This window comes from Lepus europaeus, chromosome 13 (assembly GCF_033115175.1).
Source record: "Lepus europaeus isolate LE1 chromosome 13, mLepTim1.pri, whole genome shotgun sequence".
In the NCBI taxonomy this organism is placed as follows: domain Eukaryota; kingdom Metazoa; phylum Chordata; class Mammalia; order Lagomorpha; family Leporidae; genus Lepus; species Lepus europaeus.
Window position 1 is genome coordinate 50,623,373 of NC_084839.1, and position 26,441 is coordinate 50,649,813.

The 26,441-nt window shown below is 43.4% G+C and overlaps 1 protein-coding gene across 1 annotated transcript in view; it reads left to right on the forward strand.

The window, feature by feature from the left end:
* The first annotated feature begins 331 nt into the window (after nt 1-331).
* The window catches only part of LOC133772336 (basic proline-rich protein-like), a 55,726-nt gene continuing 29,616 nt past the window's right edge, over nt 332-26,441 (forward strand). Inside the window, exon 1 of the mRNA XM_062208837.1 lies at nt 332-419. Coding sequence (XP_062064821.1) covers nt 332-419 — 88 coding nt within the window. The remainder of the gene's footprint in view (nt 420-26,441) is intronic.

The following is a 26,441-nucleotide window of genomic DNA, read 5'->3' on the forward strand; positions in this document are numbered from 1 at the left end:
TTCTCCCTGGGTGTCTTGCCTGAGCAGTCAGGTGAATCTTCACTGCCTTTTGTCTGTTTAGAACCCTGGAGGAGGAGCAAGACTCAGGGAGAAAACAGAAACTTCAGATCTCTTAGGTTTGAGGTTAGATAACAGAGTGAAGATGCAGAGACAGATGTGGAATACGATTGTTCAGAATTCATAGCGGAGATCTAGGTTGATGGCTTAATTTTAGAATAATCAGCCTATAAAGCTACAAGCCTGGGTGAGATCATCAAGGGAGCCAGTACACACGGAGAAGAGAAGAGGCTCGTACACGAGTGGAGGTTGGGAAGATGAGGCGGGTCCAGCGATGGTCATTGGGAAGCAGTGGCCAAAGAGACAAGAAGAGAATCAGACGAGGCTGGGGCCCTGGAAGCCCTGTGAGGGAACTGTTTCAAGTAAGCAAGTCAAAAGCTCCCAGAAAGTCTAGTAAGGTGAAGACTATCCATTGATCTATCTTTGTACCCTGGAGTCTGGTAAAATCCTTAATGCTTCAGGTCAATCAAAAACTACAGAAATAACCCCAGCACCAGCTCTCCCTGGACTATTCAAAAGTCACATCCACAGGATTAGATTTGACTTCATGTAAAGAAGGACCAGTCGGCTGGTACCTGGAAGTTCTACAATTCACTTCCCTTACTTGTTTGAGACACATGCTAGCTACCACATGTGTGTATTCCTGAGGTGGTTTTAGGATTACTGCAAAGCATGCGGCAATAAATGCAAAGCATGAGGCCCAGGGTCCAGTGCAGTGTATCACCAAGTACTATGTTGGCGTTAGCTGGTACTGTAACTCTAGTGAGTCTCACTTCATTTTTAGCTCTCATTTCAGGCTGTTGCTTAGCAGTGTTCCAAAGATAAGCACCAAGCTTTCTTAGAAATGATTGAAAGTGATCACAACATGTTAGGGCTGAAAAGTCCTGTAGAGATTAATTGCTCCACTCTCTTGAGATGGTAAATCAGAAACAGCAATCCAGCAAGAGCATTCGCCAGCTCGGTGACAAGCCTCAGACTAGACCGTGGGTCTCCCCACGCTGAGTTCTTCTGAATTAGTGACAGTAGAGTTCACAATTAGGGCATCTTATTTTATCTTTTTCAGATAACTGAAGCTTGTTCCTTTAACTACCAAAACTTCATAGCAATCATTATTACTTTTGATTAAAGCCTTATACTGCTCTTGGTTAAAACATTTCTGTGCGATGACGTTTTTCTAGGCTAGATTTGAAATCCTTAAAGTCATTCTTCCTCGTTACCAACTTATTTACTTACTTATTGCTTTAAGTTTGGAGCAGCCCCTTTCATTTTTAAAGCAAATGACAGCTTCATTCGATAGTATAACAATATTTTCAGATTGCTCACTTGACATTTTATGAAAGGACAGAAACTCAAGAGTTAAAAACAGCAACAAGCACATGATTCTGCGTCTGTGATTATAAGTGTACATTTATTTATATTGTATGGACATACAAGGGTCTCCACAGAGCTCACAGAAGACATGCATTATCTTTGAATTCCATATTTCCATGAACTTTTTGCTTTGTTTTATTTTGTTTTGTTTGTTTGTTTGTTTAGATTCAATTCTATTTGTTTGAAAGGCAGAGTTACACAGAACTAGGAGAGAGAGAGACAGAAATCTTCCATCCACTGGTTTACTCCCTAAATGGCCACAATGACTGGGGCTAGGCTAGGCCTAATCCAGGAGCCTGGAACTCCATCTTGGTCTCCCATGTTGGTGGCACAGCCCCAAGCATTTGGGCCACTTTGCACTGCTTTCAAGGTGCATTATCAGGGAGCTGGATCAGAAGAGGAGCAGCCAGGACTCAAACCAGTGCCTATGTGGGATGCTGGCATCACAGACAGTGGCTTAACCCACTGTACCACAATGTCAGCCACATCCATGAACTTTAGGAAATTAGAATTATGTTATTATGGAGATTTCAATGTGCAGCACAGATCTGCAACTAATGGAGAAATTAGTGTTATCTTTATTTCAGCTTTACAGAGGACACGTAGAGCTCATATATATTTATTTATTGAAATCATTTGTATCTCAGTAGCATTTTTCCATTGAGAAATTCTGAACATTGCTTCATTAAACCATAAAATACTTCTATGAGAGTTGAAGAGTCAGATACTATTCCTATTCAAGAAATGAGAAAACTAATGACCTAAAATGTTAAATATGCCCAAAGGACCTATATGAATAGGAACAAAGTCCTTTTTTCCCTTCTTTTTCTCACTAGTCAATCTTTGAGTCTCATCCAGGAGTATGAATTTAGCCCTCGGTATTTTCAGCTGTTCCAGGAATAGAGCCTGCCAGAAAATAAAGCCCACTGATTCCTGGTGCTCACAAATCCAACCTCAACTTTTCCCATCACTAGTGACCACAAGCTCAGCCTCTGCCTGCCTCTAAGGTCATGTGCTCTCCATTACTACAAAAACAGTGAGCCCATCGCTTTACTCTGGGGTAGCTCTTAAATGTAGATCATCAGTTACTTACATTCTGTCCAATCTGGTTACAGCAACAAAGCTGTACATTTCTAGAGAGTGGAGTAATAAGAAACAGACCAGCAAAGGATTCCTTCTTTCTGTTCCTAGATTTTGATGCTGGTGAATGATAAGAGATGTTGTTGAATGCTGGGCATATGTTATGTACTGGAAGAATAGCTGACGTCTAGATAAATATGGGGTGGTTGGGAGGATTAAAATTAAAGAAGGTGACATGAAGCCCTTAGCAAAGGCTCTTGCTCAAAGAAAATGTTCACTGAATGTTAGTGGTTGTTACTGTATTTGTAGGCTACCTAGTAGCCCTTGGGAAGCACTAATCATCATAGTTGTTATTACCATTTATTGAATTAGATTTAAATCTCATGTTAGGGTTACACAGTGGTTATCATGTTCCCCATTTCACAGATAAGAAAGTGGCAAATGTGGAAGGTAACAAAGGTCTTTCTGATTTTACAAAGTTTGTTCATTCATTCAATCAACAAATATCTACAAAGTCCCTATGAAATAAGCATTGAGTTAGGCACAGAGGTGAACAAGACAGACCTGGTCTCTGCTCTCATGGGACATGGAGACTAGGGAAGGGATACAGACAAGTGAAACCCACACGTACTGACATCCCAAGGCCAGCCCCCACCCTTGCCCTTCCCCCTTGAATGAAAGCCTTTGCCCTTGTCTTCATCCTCTTGAAATAAGTCCAGTCTATTGGGCCAGTAAAAGAAGGTATTTTACTGAAGAAAGCACATGGGAAACGTTCAGGGGGCACAGAGTTTACCTTCACAATACCCGGAATTCCTCTTCACATAAACATCTTCATCTTCCCCACCACATCAATCCGTGACCTTCTCACCCCACCCTGCTCTACCCTCCATCTCTCAGTCCAGAAACAGCCATCTGGCCCAGGACAGTCCCGGCACTACTGAAATAGGCTACTCTATGGTGCTCTCTTCTTTGTGTAGACCGTGTAAGCCTGTGTCTCAGGTAGCAAAGGTCCTTCCATTAGCATGCTAGACAGTGTTACACAACCTCCCTCCTTAGACAATGACCAGCAGATTAGAAATAAGTTATGTTTTTCTTCTGGTCCTATAAATAAACAGGCAGTACTACGGCTGTGTATGCTCCTGTGTTGGGGCAGCACTCAGGAGAGACTTCAAATCTGGACTTAGGACAGCGTGGCAGGTGTCCAGGAAAAAGTGACATCCAAAGTATATTGAGTGTTACGGTCACTTCCTCAACATCTATTGTTCAACTCTTATGGGTGTGAGAGGATACTCACCCTTTTATGTGAAGCCCATGCACTTTGGGAAGAAACTATTCCACCACCCCTAGTTCAGGCCTCAGCTAAATAAATCATACATTTCTTTCCCCAAGACATAGTTATTGGAGCAGGAGTGAGCAAGGCCTGCTCTGGGCCCACCAGACTGAAAAAGATGCTTACAGGAATGGTGGAGGGAGCAGGAGTTGGGGCCTGGGGAAGAAACACTCTGTTTTAATTGACACTACTTTCTTTGAATGGCCATCTGATCACCATGAGGATGGCTGGTCTCAGCTGGAAGGTTACATTGCCTGGCAGAATGACGAGCTTAAAAGAACTCTTCATGAGTTGGCAGAGCTGCTGAATTAGCTTCAGCGACGTGAGCCTTTCTTATCTAAGGCAGTGCAGCTTCAGTTGTCTGTTACTTGCAATGCAACCAAACTTAACTGTTAGAGAGGAGAGATCTGACTGATGAGTAGCCAGTAACTTTGAGACTAGGATAAGCAAATCCAAGATCTACAAACTCAAGGAAGTTAATTTAAATGAAGCAGTGTGATGTTCAAGATAACCATAAAATAGGAGATAATTCCTCTGTACCCCTAATTACTAGCCAGATAACATAATGAGAAAGTGGTGAGATTTATAACCATGCATACACATGCACAGTGCACATACATACACACAGAGATACACCAATCATACGTACAAATTTCCAAATTAAAATGATTAGGAAAGATGTAATGTGGCTTTTAATAAGAAAACCTCAAAACTTTGTTAAGACATTTAAAAAATGATTCAGGGGTGGGTGTTTAACCTAGCTGTTAAGGTGCCAGTTGAGATACCTGTGTTCCATATCAGAGCACCAGTTTAATTCCTGACTCTGACTCCTAGTTTCAGCTTTCTGCCAGTGTAGACCCTGGGAGGCAGCAGATGATGGCTCTGATAGTTGCATCCATGCCAGCCATATGAAAGACCTGCACTGAGTTCCTGACTCTTGGCTTCAGCCCAGCCTAGGTCTGACCATTGTGAGTGTGTCTTGCCTCTCAAATTAAAAAATACTTTAGGTAAGTGAAGAAATAGATTTAATTTCCAGATGAATGATTAATAACATTAAAATGTCTATACCAGACAATAGAATTAGATTAGAACTCAATTAAATTATACATTTTATACTTTTTAAAAAGATTTATTTATTTATTTATTTATTTATTTGAAAGGCAGAGTTATAGAGCAAGAGGGAGCGAGTTCTTCCATCTGCTGGTTCACTTCTCAAATGGTTGCAGTGGCCAGGCCTGAGCCAGACCAAAGCCAGGAGCAGGAGCTTCTTCTGGGTCTCCCTCATGGGTACAGGGGCCCAAGCACCTGGGCCATCCTCTGCAGCTTTCCCAGGCATATTACAGGGAGCTGGATCAGAAGTGGAGCAGCTGGGACTCAACTGATGCCCATATGGGATGCTGGCACTGCAATGCTGGAACACAGAGTTCATGCTTTTCTGATCCAAAATCCAATAAGTATTTTAAACTCCACAAAATTATTCTGAGTGGCAATATAAAAATAGAATACGATCAATAGGAAGTATAGAAGTGAAAAGCAATGAAAAATCTCTACCAATATCAGCCATCAAAACCCATTAGCTGGGACTAGCATTGTGGCATAATAAGTTAAGCTGCTGGCATCCCATATGGGCACTGGTTGATGTTCTTGGACCCTTGTACCTGTGTTGGAGACCCTAGATGAAACTCCTGGCTCCTGGTTTCAACCTTGCTCAATCCTGGCCATTACGGCCACTTGGCAAGTGAACCAGTAAATGGAAGATCTCTATCTCTTTCCCTTTCTCTCTCAGTAACTCTGCTTTTTTTGTTGTTGTTGTTCTTTTTTTTTTTGTTCTTTTGTTTTCTAAAATTTATTTATTTATTTATTTGAAAAGCAGATATTTATTTATATATAAATAATATATATTTATTGAAATATATTTTAATTATTAAATTTAATACATTTTAACTAATAACATATATTTATTGAAATATATTGAATACATTTATTTATTTACATATATATATAGAGAGAGAGAGAAAGAGAGAGAGATCATCTATCTGCTGGTTCACTTCTCATTTTTTATGGCCACAAGGTCCAGGGCTGGGCCAGGATGGAGCCAGGAGCCAGGATATTCATCTGGATTTCCCATGTGGGCATGTGGGTTACAGGGACCCAAGGACTAGGGCCATCTTCTGCTGCTTTCCCAGACATATTAGCAGGGAGCTGCATTGGAAGTGGAGCAGCCAGGACTCAAAATGGTGCCTATGTGGGACGCAGTGTTACAGATGGCTGACTAACCCGCTAAGCCACAATGCCAACCCTAAAAGTAAATCTTTAAAAAAAAATACCCTACTATCTAATAAATGTGGATTAAAATAATGTACATACTAGATCATAGATTAATGAAACCAAATGAAGAGACTTTAAAAACCTTCTAATTTACATGTATTGTAAAATAGAGTAACTATTTAAATGAGTTAAATATATATGTATTATATATATATATATATATTTGAATGATATGTTATCTGTCACAAAATAGTTTTTCATAAAAAGAGGGAAAGGAGGTGTGTCCAGACACTTCTGGTTTGCTGATTTGGTGGCCATTCCCAACACTCTTCTCCTTTTCTGTCTCCTACTCTAGAAACAGTAAGAATCAAATACTTCCAGTCACCGTTGCAGCTAGGCATGCCCATATGACATAGTTTTGGCTCATGAGACGTGAGAGAGTCTGCTGGTAGGTGTCTGAGAAGAGTGACTGCTGTGGCTCCCACTGCCTGCCTTCCTGCTGAGCATCCATCTCTGAACCAGGAGGTGGTGGCTCTAGGGAAAGGCCTGGAGAAGTCACAGTCACTGAGACATTGAAGTGACTCAGCTGCTACTGACTTCTGGATGTCTTGTCAAGTGCTCATAAACCCCTCTTTGGTTTACTTAGACTTTATTATTTATAGTCATATAATCATAATGGACACAAGGAACATTTGATAAGAGCTATTGGAGTTAGTGATAGCAATTTTAAAATAACTAAGTACTCGAATTAATGAGTTAAATTTTTTTATTATAACAGAACACTGTGGGAAAAAACTTTCTTTGTCTTAAAATTTTATGAGGAATAGAAAAGAAAGAAAGTGATAGGTAAATACATACATAAATTTTATACTTCTCTACAATGAAAAACTAAAAATATAAGAAAACAGAATATGAAAAATATATATCAAAGATGAGAGATTCTTAGATCATAAATAAAATATAAATGTTGCTTGTTCAAATTTATGAGCTCTATTTCATCACTCTGAGAGATAAATGGGTAAGAATGTGAGCAAGCAATTCCCCTAACAAGAAACTGAAACAGTAAGTAAGTACCTGAGAAAATGTTCAACCCTCATAGTAGTAAAAAAATTTAAATTAATCTTGAGATATCATTTGACACCTACTAAATTAACATTTTTAAAAATGATGCCTGGCAAGGTGACAGAGATAGCAGCATACTCACTCATTTCAGGTGACACTACACATTAGTACCACCTTTGAGGAAGCAATATGGCAGGTGTGGGGAAACATTTGTGCCCTTTGGCCCAGTAATTTCAGTTCTTGCAATTAGCACCAAGGAGAGTGAGTCAACAGAAGCAAAGACACTCTCTGCACTGTTCTTCAGAGCCTCAACAATACAATCAAATCCAATTAACATGTATTTTACACCTTCTACTTGCCAAGCACAGGCAACAGGGAATCAGAAATTAATAAGACACTGTATCTGACCTCAGGGGGTTCACAGTCTGGCAAATGAGTCAGGTAGGCAAATAAATATGTTAAAAATGGTGCGGTAAGTCCAGCATTGGGAACAAATGAAGTCAGAAGAGCTAGATTTTTATGATGAGAGCACATGGGGTAAAAAAGCTGAGAGCAGGCAGAGTTGAGCTAGGCTTTGCAAGGGGACAAGGCGGAACCAGCCAGGGAAAGTCACAGGGAGATAAAACAGGGAACAATGAGCAGTCCAGCTCCACAGGAACGTGGATTCCTGGGGCAGATGTGTAGGAAACCAAGATGTGTGGCACAATGGAAAGAACTTTATTGCCCTTTTTTGACGTCTACAATAGTAAAAAAATAAATAAATGTAATAGTCTTAAATGACTAACAGTAGATATATTTCCTTATGAATTATTGGTACACAGTGGGCCATTATTCCACTACAAGATTGAAAATTATGAAAATATGCAAGAGACTTAAAAAAATTTTGTTTGACAGGCAGAGTTAGACAGTGAGAGAGAGAGACAGAGAGAAAGGTCTTCTTTTGCCATTGGTTCACCCCCCAAATGGCTGCTATGGCCGGAGCACTGCGCCGATCCGAAGCCAGGAGCCAGGTGCTTCTCCTGGTCTCCCATGCAGGTGCAGGGCCCAAGGACTTGGGCCATCCTCCACTGCCTTCCTGGGCCACAGCAGAGAGCTGTACTGGAAGAGGAGCAACTGGGACAGAATCTGGCGCCCCAACCAGGACTAGAACCCAGAGTGCCGGCGCCGCAGGCGGAGTTTTAGACAAGTGAGCCACGGTGCCGGCCAAGACTTAAAAATATTTGAGATATAGTTCCAGGTTACCTAGAGAGAGTAAGCTGATCCTAACAATGCTGAGCATTGCCCCAAAATTCACCATTCCCTCTTTTATACCCTCAAATTTCTTTTACTGATATGCTATTCACATGCTATACAATTCACACATTAAAAGTGTACAAGTCAGTATTAATATATTGGTAATGATGTGCCACTGTCTAATTCCAGAATATTTTCATCCCCCACAAAGAAACCATTTAGCTGTCACTCCCCACTTCTCCCAGCATTTGGCAACCACAAATTTACTTTCTTTTTTCTTTTTTTTTTTTTTTAATGGAAAGAGTTTATTGAGGGAAATTCAACAGACTGGAGGACAAGGGTGAAGAAGAAAAGAGGGAAAAGGAGAGTGTAAGGGAGAGGGAGAGGGAGAGGGAGAGGGAGAGGAGGAGGTGGAGGTGGAGGGGGAGGGGAGGAGGAGGGAGGGGGGGAGGGGGAGGGAGAGCGCCACATGTTCAGCTGGCACCGAGGCTCACTAGGCTAATGCCCCGCCTGCGGCGCCGGCACCCCGGGTTCTAGTTCCGGTTGGGGCGCCAGATTCTGTCTTGGTTGCTCCTCTTCCAGTCCAGCTCTCTGCCCGGGAAGGCAGTGGAGGATGGCCCAGATCCTTGGGCCCTGCACCCGCATGGGAGACCAGGAGGAAGCACCTGGCCCCTGGCTTCGGATCAGTGCAGTGCTGGCCGTAACAGCCATTTGGGGGTGAACCAACGGAAGGAAGACCTTTCTCTCTCTCTCTCTCTCTAACTCTGCCTGTCTAAAAAAAAAAAGAGAGAGTCACATGTTCAAGAACAGGTCCTTTTAAAACTTTGCCAGGAGGCGGGCAGGGAAGTATGAGCAGTGAATCCCATTAGGATGGGGGTGGGGCTGACACCAGTGGTTGGGCCATATGGCCACCTGGCTTCCAGCAATGGCAACGGGGGCTAGAGCCCAGGATGGTGTCAGGGTGTAGATCGTGCTATAGATAACACTGCACCATTTTCCTAACATTCCCCCTTTTGTTTTTTATAAAGCAGGAGTTGTATGGGATTACATTAGTCCCAAAAGAACAGGAGGGGTAGAGGGATGATGATCTGTCTTTAGAGCTACTTCCTGCTGACATGGGGCGACAAGGTACTCCTCACTGGCATGGGGTGATGTCTCAAGCTACTTTCTCCTGGAGGCGGGGGGGGGGGGGGGGGAGCCGAGTATATCCCTGTAGCAGCATTTGGTTGAACACCGGATTGCCGAAGGCCTTGATTCATTCCATTATCAACTCCTGTACACACTTAAACAGACACTGTAGTATAAAAGACAGAGTGAGAATCGCAATCAATGGTCCTAAGAGTGACATTAACCAAGTAATTAGAGGATTTCATAGAGGAGAGGAAATGAGGGGGGTTTCTGGACCCTTGTGAGGACAGTTTGATGGACATGGTTTAAAGCTGATCCCAGCCAAGATTGGGAGAAAAGGCCACTCAACTTTTGCAGGTAGAGGAGTTGGTCTGTAGAGAAATTTTGAATAATCATACATTAAGTGGGGGAGAGGGCTATCAATACATACAGGTCAGGACTAAAGTCATTGATGTAAGAGTAGAGGCTATAATTATAAAGGAATAGGGCCCCAGATGGGCTAGATAGATAGGGTCTAAAACAAAAGACAGAGTCATTATTGGAGAACCTAAGAGAGCTGCTATCTAAACCTCAACTAAGTTTTCTGGTTGAGAGGCAAATAGAAACTGACAGAAGGGGCCTGATACTAACCAGGTGGGCTTTAAGGCCTTGTAAATTATGAGGCCCAGATTTATCTATCTCTTCACATGGGGTAGGTACATCCTAAGGGAAGTGTGAACCTCCTCGGGGAAGGCACACTGTTGACTTCCATTACCTAGCTGGCCTGGGAGGAGAGCTGGCTAGGTTAATGCAGGTAACATCTTCTAACTGCAATGTTACTGACCCTACTTGGCCATCCCAACAGCAGTGGTGGTTTCTTTGGAAGCTGGGCCGAGTGAAGGGCTTTTCAGCTTGGAGCCAGCAAGATCTGTGGCTCTGACCTGGGCATCCTTCGACTCCAGGGCAGTTCCATTTCCAGTGATCCAACTCTTGGCTGGCAGAGCTGCCAGGGCTCTTTATAAGCTGACTTCTGCTGAAGCCCAGGATCACCACACACAGTGGACTGGCCTGTTGGGTCTCTTTGAGGGCAGAACAGTGTACAGAGCTGCCTGTAATAGGCCTGCCACCTATCTTTACATTGCTTCTGATGCCTAGCTTTATTTTCCTCTTGGTTCACAAATCTACTTTCCATCTCCGCAGAATTCCCTGTTCTTCAGCTTCCGTTCCATGACCCTGCTGCCCTCCCCAGACATGGGTAAACAGAGGCTGTGCCTTATTTAATGTTCTGGCTCGCCCTCCCTAGAGTATAAGCAAACACCAGGTCCTGATACAACAAAAGGGAACTAGGCACAGATTGGTGTAAAACTAGAGAATCTGCCTTACAAGAACATCCAGCTGGCCCTGCAGGGCTCTAAGGCCCATGGCTCCTCACCTAAGCTCCTCTTCTCTGCCCTGACTCTGTCCCAGCTCCCTTCTTGACGTCTAGGGCCAAGAAGGGAGGAGTAGAGTTGGGGAGAGCTTCAGGGAGAGGCAGGAAGCACACCTTCCTTAGTCAACACATGCAAAGGAAATCTGGTGCTGCATTTGATTTTTCCACTGAGGAACTTGGAGAAGGCATTGTCTGGGTGGGTCTCTGGCAGCTCACTATCTCTCTTCCTCACCAGTCCCATCTCCTGTAGAACAATATTTTGTTCCTTCCCCAAGGATATTAAAGGTAAAAGCTGTGGATCCCTGTGGAAATGATCACAGATGATCCCCCTGTCATTTGTATGGGCCATGTGCTTCTGACCCTCTGAGGGGGACAGGGCACATTCGATGGTGAAGTCTGGCCTTTCTGTTCTATGTACATTCTTGTTGGCAGCCCCAGTGGTTACCAGACCTGACTTTACTCTTCATGAACGAACTGCAGCAGTGGTTCGTCTCCGTTTATTTCCCAGCTCCCCAGTACACAGCTAAGCAAAGATGAAGATGAACCTGAACTTGGGGTGACAGCACAGATGCAGGGGCGACTCTGTGAGGTGTTTGGAGTAGCACTGACCAAGAGGCAGGGTATCTGGGTTCCAGTGTGGCCTCTCTGTTCTCTGACCCATAGAGCTTGGGTGAAGTAGGGTCTGAAATAGAAAGAAGTTTACAGCAGTTCCTTCTAGATGTAAATTCTAGAAGGAATTTAATTAATTTCCCTAACTTAGTAAAGTGAGAAAGGGGCCTCACTGTTTAAGAGATGTCTGCTCTCAGGGTCTTTGTGGGAGGACCAGAGGAAGTGACAAAGGACAGCAGGGGAGAAGGGGGAGGGGGGAAGGTCCGGGAGGGGAGAGGAAGGAGGAAAGGAAGACGGGGAAGGGACAGAAGAGGAAGTTTCCAAGGACAGGAGAGGAGAAAGGAGTGGAAAGGAGGGAACAGAAATTGGGAGAGGACAGCAGGACAGAAGAATGACAAATGAGTGAGACTGCACTACAAAGAAGTTGAGAGCAGATTCTGACATCCTACTAGGTATCAGTTCTCACAATCACCTTCACCATTGCTTTTATCAATAAGGAATAGAACATTTCAGATTCTTTCTCACCCTCCCCTGCATGACCACTGAGCACTCCCCTCTCCCACTAGTGATTTGGGTGCAGCCAGATAGCCTTTGAGACAAGCTGGGTTAAGTCGTTTAGCAGCATCCTATTCTACTTCATCACAGTGCTGAAGTTCAGACTCAGCCTGTCCAGGTCTGCCACCTGTGTTCTTTCCACTCTTCTAGGCTGAGAGTAGGAAACAAAAACAGAGGTGTGAAAAGGCTTCAGAATGGATACTTCGCCATGCAAATAATAAAAAAATGGGCCAAGGACTTCAATGAAATCCACCCCCAAAAAGAAAAAAAGGAAAAAGCAGGCTGAGTTAAATAACCTATTCACTTCCAGAGATAAAGTCTCAGAAGCATTCCTGCTACAACAGGCCTTTTCCATAATTAACACTTCTCTTGTACTGTGCTGACAATAACCCTTCCTGGGTTAGTGTTTAGTGATCTTGATCTAACAATAATGCTTTGTGTTTTATAGCATTTCCACAGTCTTTCAACCACTTTTACATTCATTATTCCTTTTGACTGACAATAACAGTAGTAATAGTAACAATAATAAAGTAGCTAAGAGTTTCAACAAGGAATTTAGAGTCATACTTCACTTTGATTGCAACGCTTACGCCTTATGAGCTTTGTGACCCAAGAGGCTGGTTAATTACCCGTTCAGAATCTCCGTGTTCTCATAAAATGGGGATAATAAAAATGCCTACCACACAGGGTTGTGGTGAACATCCAAAGAAACAATCCATGTTAAGCACATACTAAGTGCTCAAGAAATGTTAGCCAGTATTATTTATATATATATTTTTATGGAACAAAGACATAAGCCTCAGCCATTCTCGTTTGTTGTCCAAAAGATAGATAAACATTGGAAGGCAATTGGATATTGCCTTCATATCCCACCCTGCATTCTTTCCCAGGTTCCCAAGGCCCTGCAGGGCCACCTGAAAGAGCAGTTCCAGGAATTCACCTCCGCCTGATGCCCCATGCCCCTACCCCCATCCCTAGCCCTCCTAAAATAAAAAGAAGGTCCAGCCCCTGAGGTTGAGGCCTTCTGCCATGTGTTCCATCAATGTCCACACCAGCAGTTGGGCACCCACTTCTACGGATTTATTTTCTCTGAATAAATTTGGTCTGGCTGTAGATTCATATACCACCTCCTCTTTATTCTGCACCTCTTTTCCTCACATTTTTGGTCAGAAAATCAGCAGAAAAAATTACTGGGTCTTCTTTCAGTGCAGTATTGTACCTGACTTTTTACTGACTTTACAATTCTATAGTTACAAAAGTTAAATTATGAAAATGAATCTTGATGTGAATGGAAGGGGAGAGGGAGCAGGAGAGGGGAGGGTTGTGGGTAGGAGGGAAGTTGTGGGGGGAAAAAAGCCATTGTAATCCATAAGCTGTACTTTGGAAATTTATATTCATTAAATAAAAGTTAAAAAAAAACAAAAGTTAAATTAAAAATTTTTGTTGAAGGTACAAATAATTTCTTTGCAATACAGCAAATAAGCACAAAGTTTATAGTCTATTGTCGTATTGGATATTAACTAGTTTTGTATCTAACTCATCAAGATTATCATATTTATTAAATTTCATAATCACACATATATAATTGCAAATGTTCTTTGAGTCTGTTTTAACATCTCAATGTTCCCCTCAATAAATAAAGTCTTTGACATATATTTATATTCTATTTGCTGAAAAGATATGATTTTTCCCTTTTGAAAATCATATTTTCACATATTTAAAAGCTAATACAGTAGACTTGTCCCATTTACTTGAGCAACTATGAAACTCAAAGAGATTTTGGCTTGCCCAAACCTGCAGGAGCAGAGTTCAGGTTCTCAAATAACAGTCCAGTATTTTTTTGTTCTATCTTATGCCTCTGCCCAAACTATATATGAAAAGGAATGCAATACAAAAGGAATAAAGCAAACCTCTTCTGGCAGACTTCAGCAGTTTCCAGGCTATCTTCACAGCTATCACTCAATCAAAGAGCATTATGAGAAACATCATAGCAAACTGCCTTCCAAATGTTCTGATTCTGTGAATGTGTTTTTCATAACTTTAAGGAAAAGGGGACACTCTTTTAAAAAAAAAAAAGCAGTGGTCTTAAAAAGGGGTTGAGGTGGACTTATCTGACTGTAGTTTACTAATATAGTTAATAGGAAAGCAAAACTATTCTATGCAAATAAATGTAATCTACATCAATTAAGTAGATGGAGGCTCGGTTGATTCGGTCTTGGAATTTGAGTAGATGGAGCGTCTCCAAAATACTTTATGTCTGTTTTTTTTCCCCCTGAGTGAGAGGAAAGACAGCCTTCAGAATTTTAAGGTAATGAAGAGGGACCACTGGGTAGGGTGGACCTTGCTGTTCTGCTCTGCATGAGTGAGTAAAGCCAGCATGGGGCTCAGAGTCTGGCCACCGACCACCCAGGCTTCCCAGGAAGGCAGGAGCAGCACGCAGAGCTCTGAGCCCCCTGGAGCAGTGCGAAGGTGAGCATGGAAAAAGGGTTAGTTTACTTTAACCAGTGCCTGCATCCTGTGAATGCAGCCACATTGGCAATAATTACAACTGCAGGTTCTTTAAAATAATAACATAAAAGAAGAGGGTTTTTGTATTTGCAAAAGCTCCCCCAACCTTACAGTTTGGCACAACTAGCCGCTCAGTGTTTAACTATTTTCTTCTCTAAATCTCCCGGGATTTCCTCCTACTTCTCTAGCTGCTCCTTTGCTGACTGCTCATCCTTGCGTCCGTAATGTCTGAAGGTTTGATTTATACAAGGGCCAGTCATTTCTTGGTCCTGTCTTTTTACCCACTGCTTGGCTGACAAGTCATGCGTTTGCTGATGCTGCCCAAATTGTAGCTACTGCCTCTACCTCTTGCCTGATTCAGAACGAATAGTTGTGTATGTGCAATCTCTACTTGGTATCAATGATCAACTTAATATAGTCAAAGAATTTTTTATTCTGTCTCCTCAATGACCATGTTATATATCACACGCTATCCTCTGGGCCTGCGTCATTCTTCCCTTAATCATGTCCTGGGCAGCTCCTCTTGGACATTCAAATCCCAGTTACATCACTTCCTACTACTTGGAATTGTTCCTGGACCCTGTCTCAGTACCACCAGCAGTCAGTTCTGGTGGTCAAGAGATGGCCTGCAAGTGCTCCAGAGCTTCTTTTCCACTAGATGGAATTCTGTTGCTTAAGCATTTGCTTGCTCATTGTTCATCTTCCCCCATCCCCAACAGAAAATGAGCTCGAGATACACTGGGACTCACCTGCCTCAATCACTGCTCTTTCCCCAACCTGGGCACTGAACACATTTTGATTGAATGCATCTCTGAGAATCTGTTTTCCCATAAAACCTGAGGATAGCCATTTCAAAAAGCAAGCATGACAACTGGGAAGGAAGAAGATACCACTAATTCAGGCATGACTTTACCTTTCTAGCTGATTTAGGGAATGGTAAATGCCATTGGGCTGCTGGGGAGAATAGGCGATATTTGAGTGGTGGTTAATGTAAACAAATAGACAAAAGCAAGGGAATAAATTGTTCATTTTCTAGACTTTGCAATTCCAATAATCCCTAAATGTCCAGAAAAACTTTGGTAGACTGACATTAAAGGAATGATTTTATTTTTGTTTTGTCAAGTGAAAATATTATGGGGAAAATTTATCATTTACTGTCATATCACCATCATGACATAAAATAAAGGACATTTAACTTCCAAAATGTAAAAATTTTATAAGTTTCAGTTTTTAATTGAATAAATTTTGCTTTATGGAAACTTCCTATATTGACTTTCTTTCTCTCATTGTGCCATGGTCTTTTGGGAATGTCCTTCTGACATTCGAGAGAGTCACTGACTTAAGTGAACAGTTCAAGGTCAAGGAACAAGTTTCCGAAGTCTTTACTTCCCAACATGCTGTCCATGGCCAATAAAAGTTTTCTGATAAGTGCTCTCTATGAGGGTATTACAATGTTTAGGTGACCCCAGAAACCTAGCATTGAAATATTAAAAATTCTTTATACATTAACCAATTATAAGACAGGCATACAAAAAAGGTAAGATGCCTAAAATAAATAAGTGTGTGCGTGTGTGTGTGTGTGTGATGCATTAAGGAAGACACTGATGGATCAACAGAGTTCAAATATAAAAAAAAATTCGTACTGCCTGAAACTAACCTCCAAGGCATCTAGTACCGTGATCATATTACATAGAACACAATATCATATTTCCTTTCATTTTACTGTAAACTGTTTTTAAAATAAATATTTTAAAGAGTAAGATAAAATGATATAAATAACAAGAGGCAATTAAAAATGTTTTATCTAGGCCAGCGCCGTGGCTTAACAGGCTAATCCTCCGCCTTGCGGCCGGCATACCGGGTTCTAGTCCCGGTTGGGATGCCGGATTCTGTCCCGGTTGCCCCTCTTCCAGGCCAGCTCTCTGCTATGGCCCGGGAAGGCAGTGGAGGATGGCCCAAGTCCTTGGGCCCTGCACCCGCATGGGAGACCGGGAGAAGCACCTGGCTACTGGCTTCAGATTGGCACGATGCACTGGCCACAGCGGCCATTGGAGGGTGAACCAACGGCAAAAAGGAAGACCTATCTCTGTCTCTCTCTCACTGTCCACTCTGCCTGTCAAAAAAAAAAAAAAAAAGTTTATTGGAAAAACTGAGAAACTGAACCAAATGAGGCAGATGATATCAAGCATTATTCACATTTACTGCTGAACCAATTTATTCAAGACTAACACCCACATGAGAAGGAGAATATATTTTGAAAATGGAAATGTGAATAATTTCCTTAGATGGTTTACTTCATTTGAAAACAGGAAAATCTGCTCCCAGAGAATATGTAGAATGCAAATGATGATGAGAAATAAAATCTTATAGGGAGAAAGAGAGAAAGATTCTCAGACAATGGATATTAACCAACTACTATCTGAAAGAAAGAGGGGCGGCTGGGCCATGTGTCACAGCCCAATTTTAAAAATTAATAATTTAGGGCCCAGGGGGAACACTGGATGGCTCTAGTCATCCATGCAAGCAAATAGCATGGATTTCATTTCATTGACATATTGGTTCCTAAGGACAGTAAACGGCCTCAGTGTCTGGGTCATGAGATAAACAATAGTAATAAGAGGAATCAGAACACTGCCGTCCTGGAACTCTCTACCTCTTCAAAGGGGCATCCACATCGATGCTCAAGACAGAAAGTCAGAGAACTCAATTTGCAGCTGCTTTTGCTCTGCCCACCCCTGATGTGGTAAAAGACAGCGATTTGCTCCCACACACTCCCTAAGCCATATGGGAGTCTCCTGAACAAGCGAGCTGATACTGTGAACCATGGCTCCTTAAAGAACTTAAGTGGAGGCCGGCGCCGTGGCTTAACAGGCTAATCCTCCGCCTTGCGGCGCCAGCACACCAGGTTCTAGTCCCGGTCGGGGCGCTGGATTCTATCCCGGTTGCCCTCTTCCAGGCCAGCTCTCTGCTGTGGCCCAGGAAGGCAGTGGAGGATGGCCCAAGTGCTTGGGCCCTGCACCCACATGGGAGACCAGGAGAAGCACCTGGCTCCAAGCTTCGGATCAGCGCAATGCGCTGGCCACAGCGGCCATTGGAGGGTGAACCAACGGCAAAAAGGAAGACCTTTCTCTCTCTCTCTCTCACTGTCCACTCTGCCTGTCAAAAAAAGAAAAAAGAAAAAAAAAATATAGAACTTAAGTGGAAAATAATACTAATGGACAGATTTGAATTCTTCATACAACCCAAGTTGTTCTTTGTACTTATTTCAAATGGTTATTTTGAATAAACACTGTATAATATGTGTGATTTTGAATCAGATTCAAAACCTATTCTTATTTTTCTTGAAAAAAAATGTTTTTTAGTTTTTTTATTTGTTTTCATTCAAAAGGTAGAGAGATGACAGAGACAGACAGGAAGAAATCTTTCATCTGCTACTTCATTCTGCAAATGAGCTGCAACTGGGCCAGAAGAACCCAGGAGCCCAGAACTCAATCTGGGTCTCCTATGTGAGTGGTAGGGAAGCAAGTCCTTGAGCCTTCACCTGCTGTGCATGAGCAGGAAGCTGGAATCTCTTGATTCCAGGGTTGGGACTCAAACCCAGGCACTCTGATGTCAGATGCCAGTATCCTAACTACTGCACCAGGTGCCTGTCCCTAAATCTAATCCTCCAGTGCAGATCTTTTCCCAGTACCCAAGATATTCAAAGGACATGGACACCAAGCTTTATTGGCCAGAGAACTTTTGTCCAGCATGTACCTCCAGGAGATAACCTTGAGAGCAAAATGGCTCGAGACCCTCTGGTTTCCCATGGTTATGACTACAGCTATAAATTCTGCATGTTATTGGAGATATAGCCCCTAACAGAATAAAATACACCCAATCATCCTGATTTAATTTTTTGAAAGATTTTATTTATTGGAAAGATAGAGTAACAGAAAAGGAGAATCCAAGAGAAAGAGAAAGATCTTCCATCCTCTGGTTCAAGTGGCCACATTGGCCGGGGCTAGGCCAGGCCCAATCCAGGCGCCAGGAACTCCATCTTGGTATGCCACATGGGTGGCAGGGGTCCAAGGACTTGGGCCATTATCTGCTGTTTTCCCAGGCACCTTAGAAGGGGGTTGAGACCCAGCACTGTGGCATAGCAAGTTAAACCTCTGCCAGGGGTGCTGGCATCCCATATGGGAGCTGTTTTGATCCCTGGCTGCTCTACCTCTGATCCAGCACCTTGCTAATGTGCCTGGGAAAGCAGTGGAAGACTGCCCAACTGATTGGGCCCCTGCACCCGTGTGGGAGACCAGGAAGAAGCTCCTGGATTCTGGCTTTGGATCAGCTCAGCTCTGGGGTTGCAGCCATTTGGGGAGTGAATTAGTAGATGGAAGACTCTCTCACTGTCTCCCCTCCTCTCTCTCTGTAACTCTGCCTCTCAAATAAATAAATGAATCTTTTTTTTTTTTTTTAAAGAGGGAGTTAGATGGAAAGCAGAGTGGCAGTACTTGAACCATGCTCTCATACGGGATGCTGTTTCAGGCAGCCCCTTAACCTGCTGCGCCTCAACACAGGGCCCCTGATTGGTTTTAATTTTAATAACCAGATTGTAATGACTAGACATTTTTGCTTAAGACTCATCTTGGCTGAATTCTTAGATTTTCACTCCTAGGGAAAGTCTCTATGAAGAGATAGGGACAGTAGGAGAGAGCAGGTAGTTTTCTCAGCCTGGGGTTAGTCCTGCCTGTACCAGCAGCCCACTGTTGTATTGATCATGGTCATACCATGTCACTTTACTTCTCCAAATCATAATTGCCTCAGCCAGATAATTAAGGTATTGATGTTTAAGGTCTTTTCTAGTTCCGAAATATTATGATTCAATGTGTATAACTAAGTCTGGGTGGTTGTATAGAAAGTTTGTACAGATCAGTTTGCCTAACAAAAGACTGGTTATATCATTAAGTTGTTCAAATGAACAAGATAAATGGTTTTTTTTAAAAAAAACTCCCTGCTTAATTTAACAACTTTAACCATTTTCTGACTTGACCATGAATCAGTCTTTTGATTGCTCAAAGCAGCTTTTAAAAATAGTTAAAAAAGAGGTTTTTAAAAACTAGGAGTAGGCTGGCGCCGTGGCTTAACAGGCTAATTCTCTGCCTTGAGGTGCTGGCACACGGGGTTCTATTCCCGGTTGGGGCACCGGATTCTATCCCGGTTGCCCCTCTTCCAGGCCAGCTCTCTGTTGTGGCCCGGGAAAGCAGTGGAGGATGGCCCAAGTCCTTGGGCCCTGCACCCGCATGGGAGACCAGAAGTACCTGGCTCCTGGCTTCGGATCAGCAAGATGCGCTGGCCACGGCGGCCATTGGAGGGTGAACCAACAGCAAAAAGGAAGACCTTTCTCTCTGTCTCTCTCTCTCTCTCTCTCTCTCTCACTATCCACTGTGCCTGTCACAAAAAAAAAAAAAAAAAACAACACTAGGAGTAGCCATCCCCTGATCAGTGATCCTCATCATATACACTTTTGTTTATGAATATCTGAGGAACATGCCTCATAGTCTTAGTCTACAACACAGTCTCCCTTAGTTCTGATAACACACACCACTTTTTGCTGCTTCCTGGATGCTCCTTCTTATTCTATTTATAATTCCCCCCTCTCTCTGTGCACTCTCTAAATGTTAGCTCCTTGGTGTGCCCTCTTGCACTTTTTCCTCTCTCACTGTGTTAGCTCTCCTTGGTTGATTTCATCTTTACTCATGATGGTGTGCTGCTACATGTTTAACAAACAGTTCTTTTTAAAGATTTTTTAAAGATTTTATTTATTTATTTGAGAGGTAGAGTTAGAGAGGGAGAGACAGAGAGAAAGGTCTTTCATCCTTTAGTTTACTCCCCAAATGGACATAGTGGCCAGAGCTGTGACAATCTGAAGCCAGGAGCCAGGAGCTTCTTTTGGGTCTTCCACATGGGTGCATGGACACCACTGCTTTCCCAGGCTGTTAGCAGAGAGCTGGATCAGAAGAAGAGCAGCTGAGACAGGAACCATGCCCACAGGGGCAGTTCTTGGTGGGGCAGGTTGCATGGGGTAAGGGTGGGATGTGGCTTGACCCTAATTTGTAGTGTGTACTGGTTTCTGTGCTGCAAATGCTCTCACCACGGCCAATAACAAGCTACCAATCATTGACTGTGGAGCTGGGAGAAATGCACACAGCTGGTCCACACCAGCTACATGAATCAGCACTAGCGTACCACTATTTCCATCATTCCTACTAGAACCTACATGGTAGATAAAATCTCTCTCTCTCTCTCTTAGTCACTAACTCACTCCTTCCTCCCTCTCCTGAGTTTTGGTCTCATATGCACTTGAATATCACATCTCTGCAATGTCAGCCCTATGGTTTTCAAGTATTGCCTGCAAATTTATGTGTTGCTTTGAAGTGGAGCAGAGAAAGATCTAGGGCCTGAGAATGGCTGAGTCTGAGTTTAAGACATGGGAAGTATTCCACTGTCAGAGTAACTATTGCTGTCACTTGGAGGCAGTGATTGCTAACACCAGGCTGAAAAGTTACAGGAAAAAAAAAGGCTCATTCCTGGACTAAGGCAGCAATAGTGGACTTGGCTAGTCTTGAGAAGGCACATCCTAGTTCCAAGACTGGAATGGTGATCCTTAGGCAGCAGTCATGCCTAAGTCAGCTGATCCTGCAGAGAAGGGTCTCAGGAGGATTTCAACAGCAGGAGCCACAGAAGCAGCAGCAAGATGAGAAGGCAACAAGGGAAGAACCCAAGGAGTTGGTTTGGGAGCTCAGCTGAGGGGCACTCTAAGACGCACTCAGAAACACCTGCCGGCACACGGATAAGAGCTGATTCCAGGCAGTTGGTTCCAGTGCAGCCTCCCCGCTATAATAATCAGGGTATACCAAGGAAGAATAGCTTCATATGGTAGTCACAGGCTGGTGGGCCAGTGTATTTCCTTGGATTGTGCTTATTTCCATTCTATTAGATAACCTAGGAGTCATGCAGTATTCTCTGGTCTACTCTGTATGTACAATCAGTCACAAAGTCCTGCCAGTTCTGTCTCCCAGCTCTTTGTTGAATCCATATGACTGAGAATTTTTTCTCTTTGTGGTCACATTCCCTCAGTCCAGGCTCTCATCCTGACTCACCTGTATTTTTCTGAGAGCCTTCCAACTTTCTCCCTCCTTCCAGGCTGTCCATCCACTGTATTGTGCATCAGCAGGGAGCTGGATCAGAAGTGGAGCATCCAGGAGTGACCTTCAAACAGAAACCTAAGTCGATGCTTTGCTGAAAATCCTTCAGGATGAAATCCAGACTCCTTGGGCTGGAATATTAGGCAGTCTGCCTGTCATTCACTTTACAAATATGCTCATCTTGGGGCCAGTGCTGTGGCATAGCAGGTAAATCCACTGCCTGCAGGGCCAGCATCCCACATGGGCACCAGTTCGAGTCCCAGCTGCTCTACTTCCCATCCAGCTCTCTGCTATGGCCTGGAAAAGCAGCAGCAGATGGCCCAAGTCCTTGGGCCCCTGCACCCACATGGGAGACCCAGAAGAAGCTTCTGGTTTCTGCCTTTGGATTGGCGTAGCTCCAACCATTGTGGCCATCTGGGAAGTGAACCAGCAGATGGAAGACTCTCTCTCTCTGCCTCTGCCTCTCTGTAACTCTGCCTCTCAAATAAACCTTTAAAAAAAATGCTCATCTGATATTCTCTCCTGTGTCGAGTGTACACAGTTTTCTAGACATGCTTTCAACATTCTTCCTAGTTTTTTTTTCCACCTTAAAAATGTGGTTGTAAATTCATTATACTGCTATATTATTCCGTTATACCACTCTTCTGCTTTTCCTCTTCCATATGGTTGTCCCTTCTCATCATCATCTTCCTCTCTTCATCCCTTAATTGCTTATTTTCTCCAGAATTCTCTCTTGTCTCTTCCTGGAAAAGGTCACTTATTCCTGGCACTTCTGCTTCTGCCTAATGCTGAAATATCTTAAACTTTTGCCTACAGACTACTCTTCTCAACACCTCCACAGAACGTCTCTAGCTACCTTAAACTCCTTATGGGTAAGGTGTGTCAGACTCCCATCTCCATGTGTGTTCTGTCCTCTGTAGCAGCGAATGTCTCTGGTTGGAAGTCACAGCAGTTTCCTAGTGCTTGACAAGCCACCCCGAAGCAGTGCCTTCACATACATTCTTGTGGTTTGCTGAAGTTCATGGGCATTTCTGCTGACCTGAGACAAGCTCAGGTGGTCTTGGCTGGTCTCTCTCACAAGTCTGGAACCTTTGCTGCGACAGCCGGGATGAGTGGGCACACAGGGTCTTTTGTCCTTCAGCAGACTAGTCGAGGTCTACTTCCATGGCAGGCTTCCGAGAGAGAAAGCGGAAAGCATTCAAGATTTCTTGAATCCTAGGATCAGAATTAGCACCTCATATCACTTGTCCTGCATTCTGTGGGCCAGAAGTCAAAAAGCCAGCCCACGTGCAAGGGATGAGAAATACAAGCCACCTCTTAGTGGAAGAGGCCACAAAGGCACATTCTAAGAGGTGTGGAGCCTGAGGGGTGGAGAGTGTGCTCGTGGTGCAATCCAGCGCAGCAGCAGTGCTAAAGATTTCCACAGTGATAACTGGTGGTGGTGATGATGGCGATGGCGATGATGATGATGGTGGTGGTGGTGGCAGCTAATTGGTACTGAGCATCTGGCACCTACCCTGCACTGAGTGAATGTGGAGGAATAAACAAACCCTGCACTGTGCTGCATGTTATTTATTAACATTGTTTCTTTTTTGTTTATATTGAGTTCTGTTGAGGCTCCCCTCCTGGCTTCCTGTTCCTTCTGAACAGCTGTCTTGGTGCCGTCTTCATATGGCCTTTCTTCTGGGTGTGCACAAAGAGAGATCTCTGGTGTCTCTTCTTCTTCCTTAGGACACAAGTCCTGTTGGATTAGGACCCCACCCTATGACCTCATTTAACTTTAATTACCTCCCTAGAGGCCCTGTGTCCAAATACAGACTCACTGGGGGTGAGGACTTCAACATACGTTTAGGGGAGGGGGGACAACATTCAGACCATAGCAGCTACCGACACACCAGAATGGCTAAAATGAAAGCGAACAGCAACATGTGTTGGAAACTGGAACAAGGAGCTCTCATATATGGCTGCTAGGACTTTAAATTAGCCCTGTCACTCTATAAAACTGTATAGCAGAATCTAATAAAGTTAAATATATGCTTAGCCTATGACCAGAGACTCGACTCTAGGATTTTATCCAGTGGGAATGCATACATATACTCACCAAAAGACACATACAAGAATATTCACAACAACACTTTTCATAATAGGCTCAAACTGGAAAGAACTCAAATATTGGTACATCATAGGAAGGAGAAATAAATTCTGGCACATTCATTCATGGGATGTTATAAAACCGTGAGACTGAATGAACTACAGTTCCACATGACAGCATGGATGAAGCTCATAAACACAATGCTGGTTGATAGAAGCCAGATACAAAAGGGGACATACTTTAAAATTCATTTAAATAAAGTTCAAAGACAAGCAAAGCAATTCTGTGGCGTTAGAAGTCAGGCCAGTGGTCACCCTTGGAGAGGGAAGTAGAGATTGGAGGGAAACAAGAGGGGTTTCAGGGATGCTGGCGATGTCGTGATCTGGTTTCTGGCTACACAGCTGTGTTCACTTCATGAAAATTCATCAAGCTGAATACTTATCATATGTGCATGATCCTGCACATATTTTACACTTCAATAAAAAGTTTCTTTAAAAAGAAATATTCTGTAGACTCCACATCGTCCTAGAATATAAAGTTCCCATACGTTAGCCTGGCATGAGGCCTTGTGTGATCTGGCCCCAGGCCATCCTTTCCAGCCCCATGCCTCCTACTCCCATAACCCACAATGTATCAGCCTCTTTCTCACTACCTCCACCCCTACCCCCAAAACCCCTCCTACTTCATCGACTTGGTTAACTCCATTTTAAGCATTAAAAATCATCTTGGGCTACATTCTCAACCAGGAAGTTCTCCCTCACCCCACAAAACCCAGGCTGAGTTACTGCTTTGTCCTCCCTCAAGATGCACTTAGCACCCGTCATACATTGCACTATTGTTTTTGATTTATAAGTCTGTCTGCACTGCTGCACTGCGGGTATGATAAGGGCAGGGCTTGTGCCTTGATCGCTGTGTACAGAGCATCTAGTGCAGTGTCCAGCACAGAGCAGACGCCCAATGAACAGCAAACAAGGGAATCAAGGGGTTAATGAAATGTGGCTTACATCTTTATTTCGGATCTCAATTTTTCTCTCATAGTATTAGTTAGAAAAAGTTAAAAGAAACTAATCTGGCTGTACAGACTAGACCACGCCCCCAATTTAGTTTGCAATAAATGCTTTGTTCCCCACAAACATAAATGTATCAGAGAAATCGAGTGCACATTTTTTAAAACATAAAATAGCAATATTGCCCATTCCCTAGAGACTGTACGAGATGATTGCATTCCTCTGGAATATGGGTGAAGTGTTAATGTTCTTGGTTGGCTTGAGACTCAAGAAATTCCTGTAACATCTAGATTGGCCACGTTTCTGGGTGGATCTGCCAGAAATTCCCCAGATATCCCGTGTAGGATTTATGGACTGAGAGGTTTATGATATTTCAGAGGGTAGAATTGGCTATTGTTTTACATACTAGACAAGTCAAGTAAATGCAGTGAAAGCTGAGCTTGGGCTCACGGCCTAAAAAGTGAACGAGGCTAACAATAGCCATTTACTATGCAAGTTCCAAGCAAACTTCAGAAAGGCAATGATAAGGAGTGACCACGATGGATTCTCACCAGTGTTTCTTCCCGTTTCTGATTTTGGGCTTCCATTATGCTTCTATAATAGAAAGCCAGAAAAGGTTTTAATGCTGGGAGATAGGATACTCAGGATATTGTCATGATGATGACTCTTGGTATATAGAGGTGCACTGTGTACAGCAAAACAAGCACAAATATGAACCCAGACCTTTAACTGCTTATCTGGAAGACTGAGGCAGAGGCAGGCATTTGGCACAGTGGGAAGGGTGCCACTTGGGACATTTGTATCCCATTTTGGAGTATCTGGGTTTGAGTCCTGGTTCTGCTCCAAAGTTCAGCTTCCTGCTAATGCACACCTTGGGAGGTAGCAGGTGACATGACTCAAGTAATTGGGTTCCTGCCAGACATGTGAGAGACCTGGATTGACTTTCCTCCTGGAACCGTTTCAGCCTGGCCCAGCCCCAGCTACAGGCATTTGCGGGGAGTGAACCAGTGAATAGGAGTTCTTTCTGTCTGTCTCTCAAATAAATTTGAAAGTTAAAACAAAGGTAAAGTGGCAATGGTATTAACTCTAAATATGTGTTACAAGGTAGATATCAAACTAGGTATATCAGGCCTCTCTTTTTTTTAAGGATTTATTTATTTATTATGTGAAAGGCACAGTTATAGAGAGGCAGAGAGAAAGAGAGAGAGAGATGTCTTTGATCCTTTGGTTCACTCCCCAGATGGCCGCAATGGCCAGAGCTGGGCTGATCCAAAGCCAGGAGCCAGGAGCTTCTTTGGGTCTCACCAGTGGGAGCAGGGGCCCAAGCACTTGGGCCATCTTCCACTGATTTCTCAGGCCATAACAGAGAACAGGATCAGAAGTGGAGCAGCCGGGACTTGAACTGGCCCCCACTTGGGATGCCAGCACTGCAGGCTGGGCTTTAACCCACTTGGCTGGGGCTCCTCACTCCACCCCTAGGATAGGCCCCACAGGCTTAGTTGTAACATCCTTGACTTCACCCATCCCCTGAGCCACAGCTGATTGC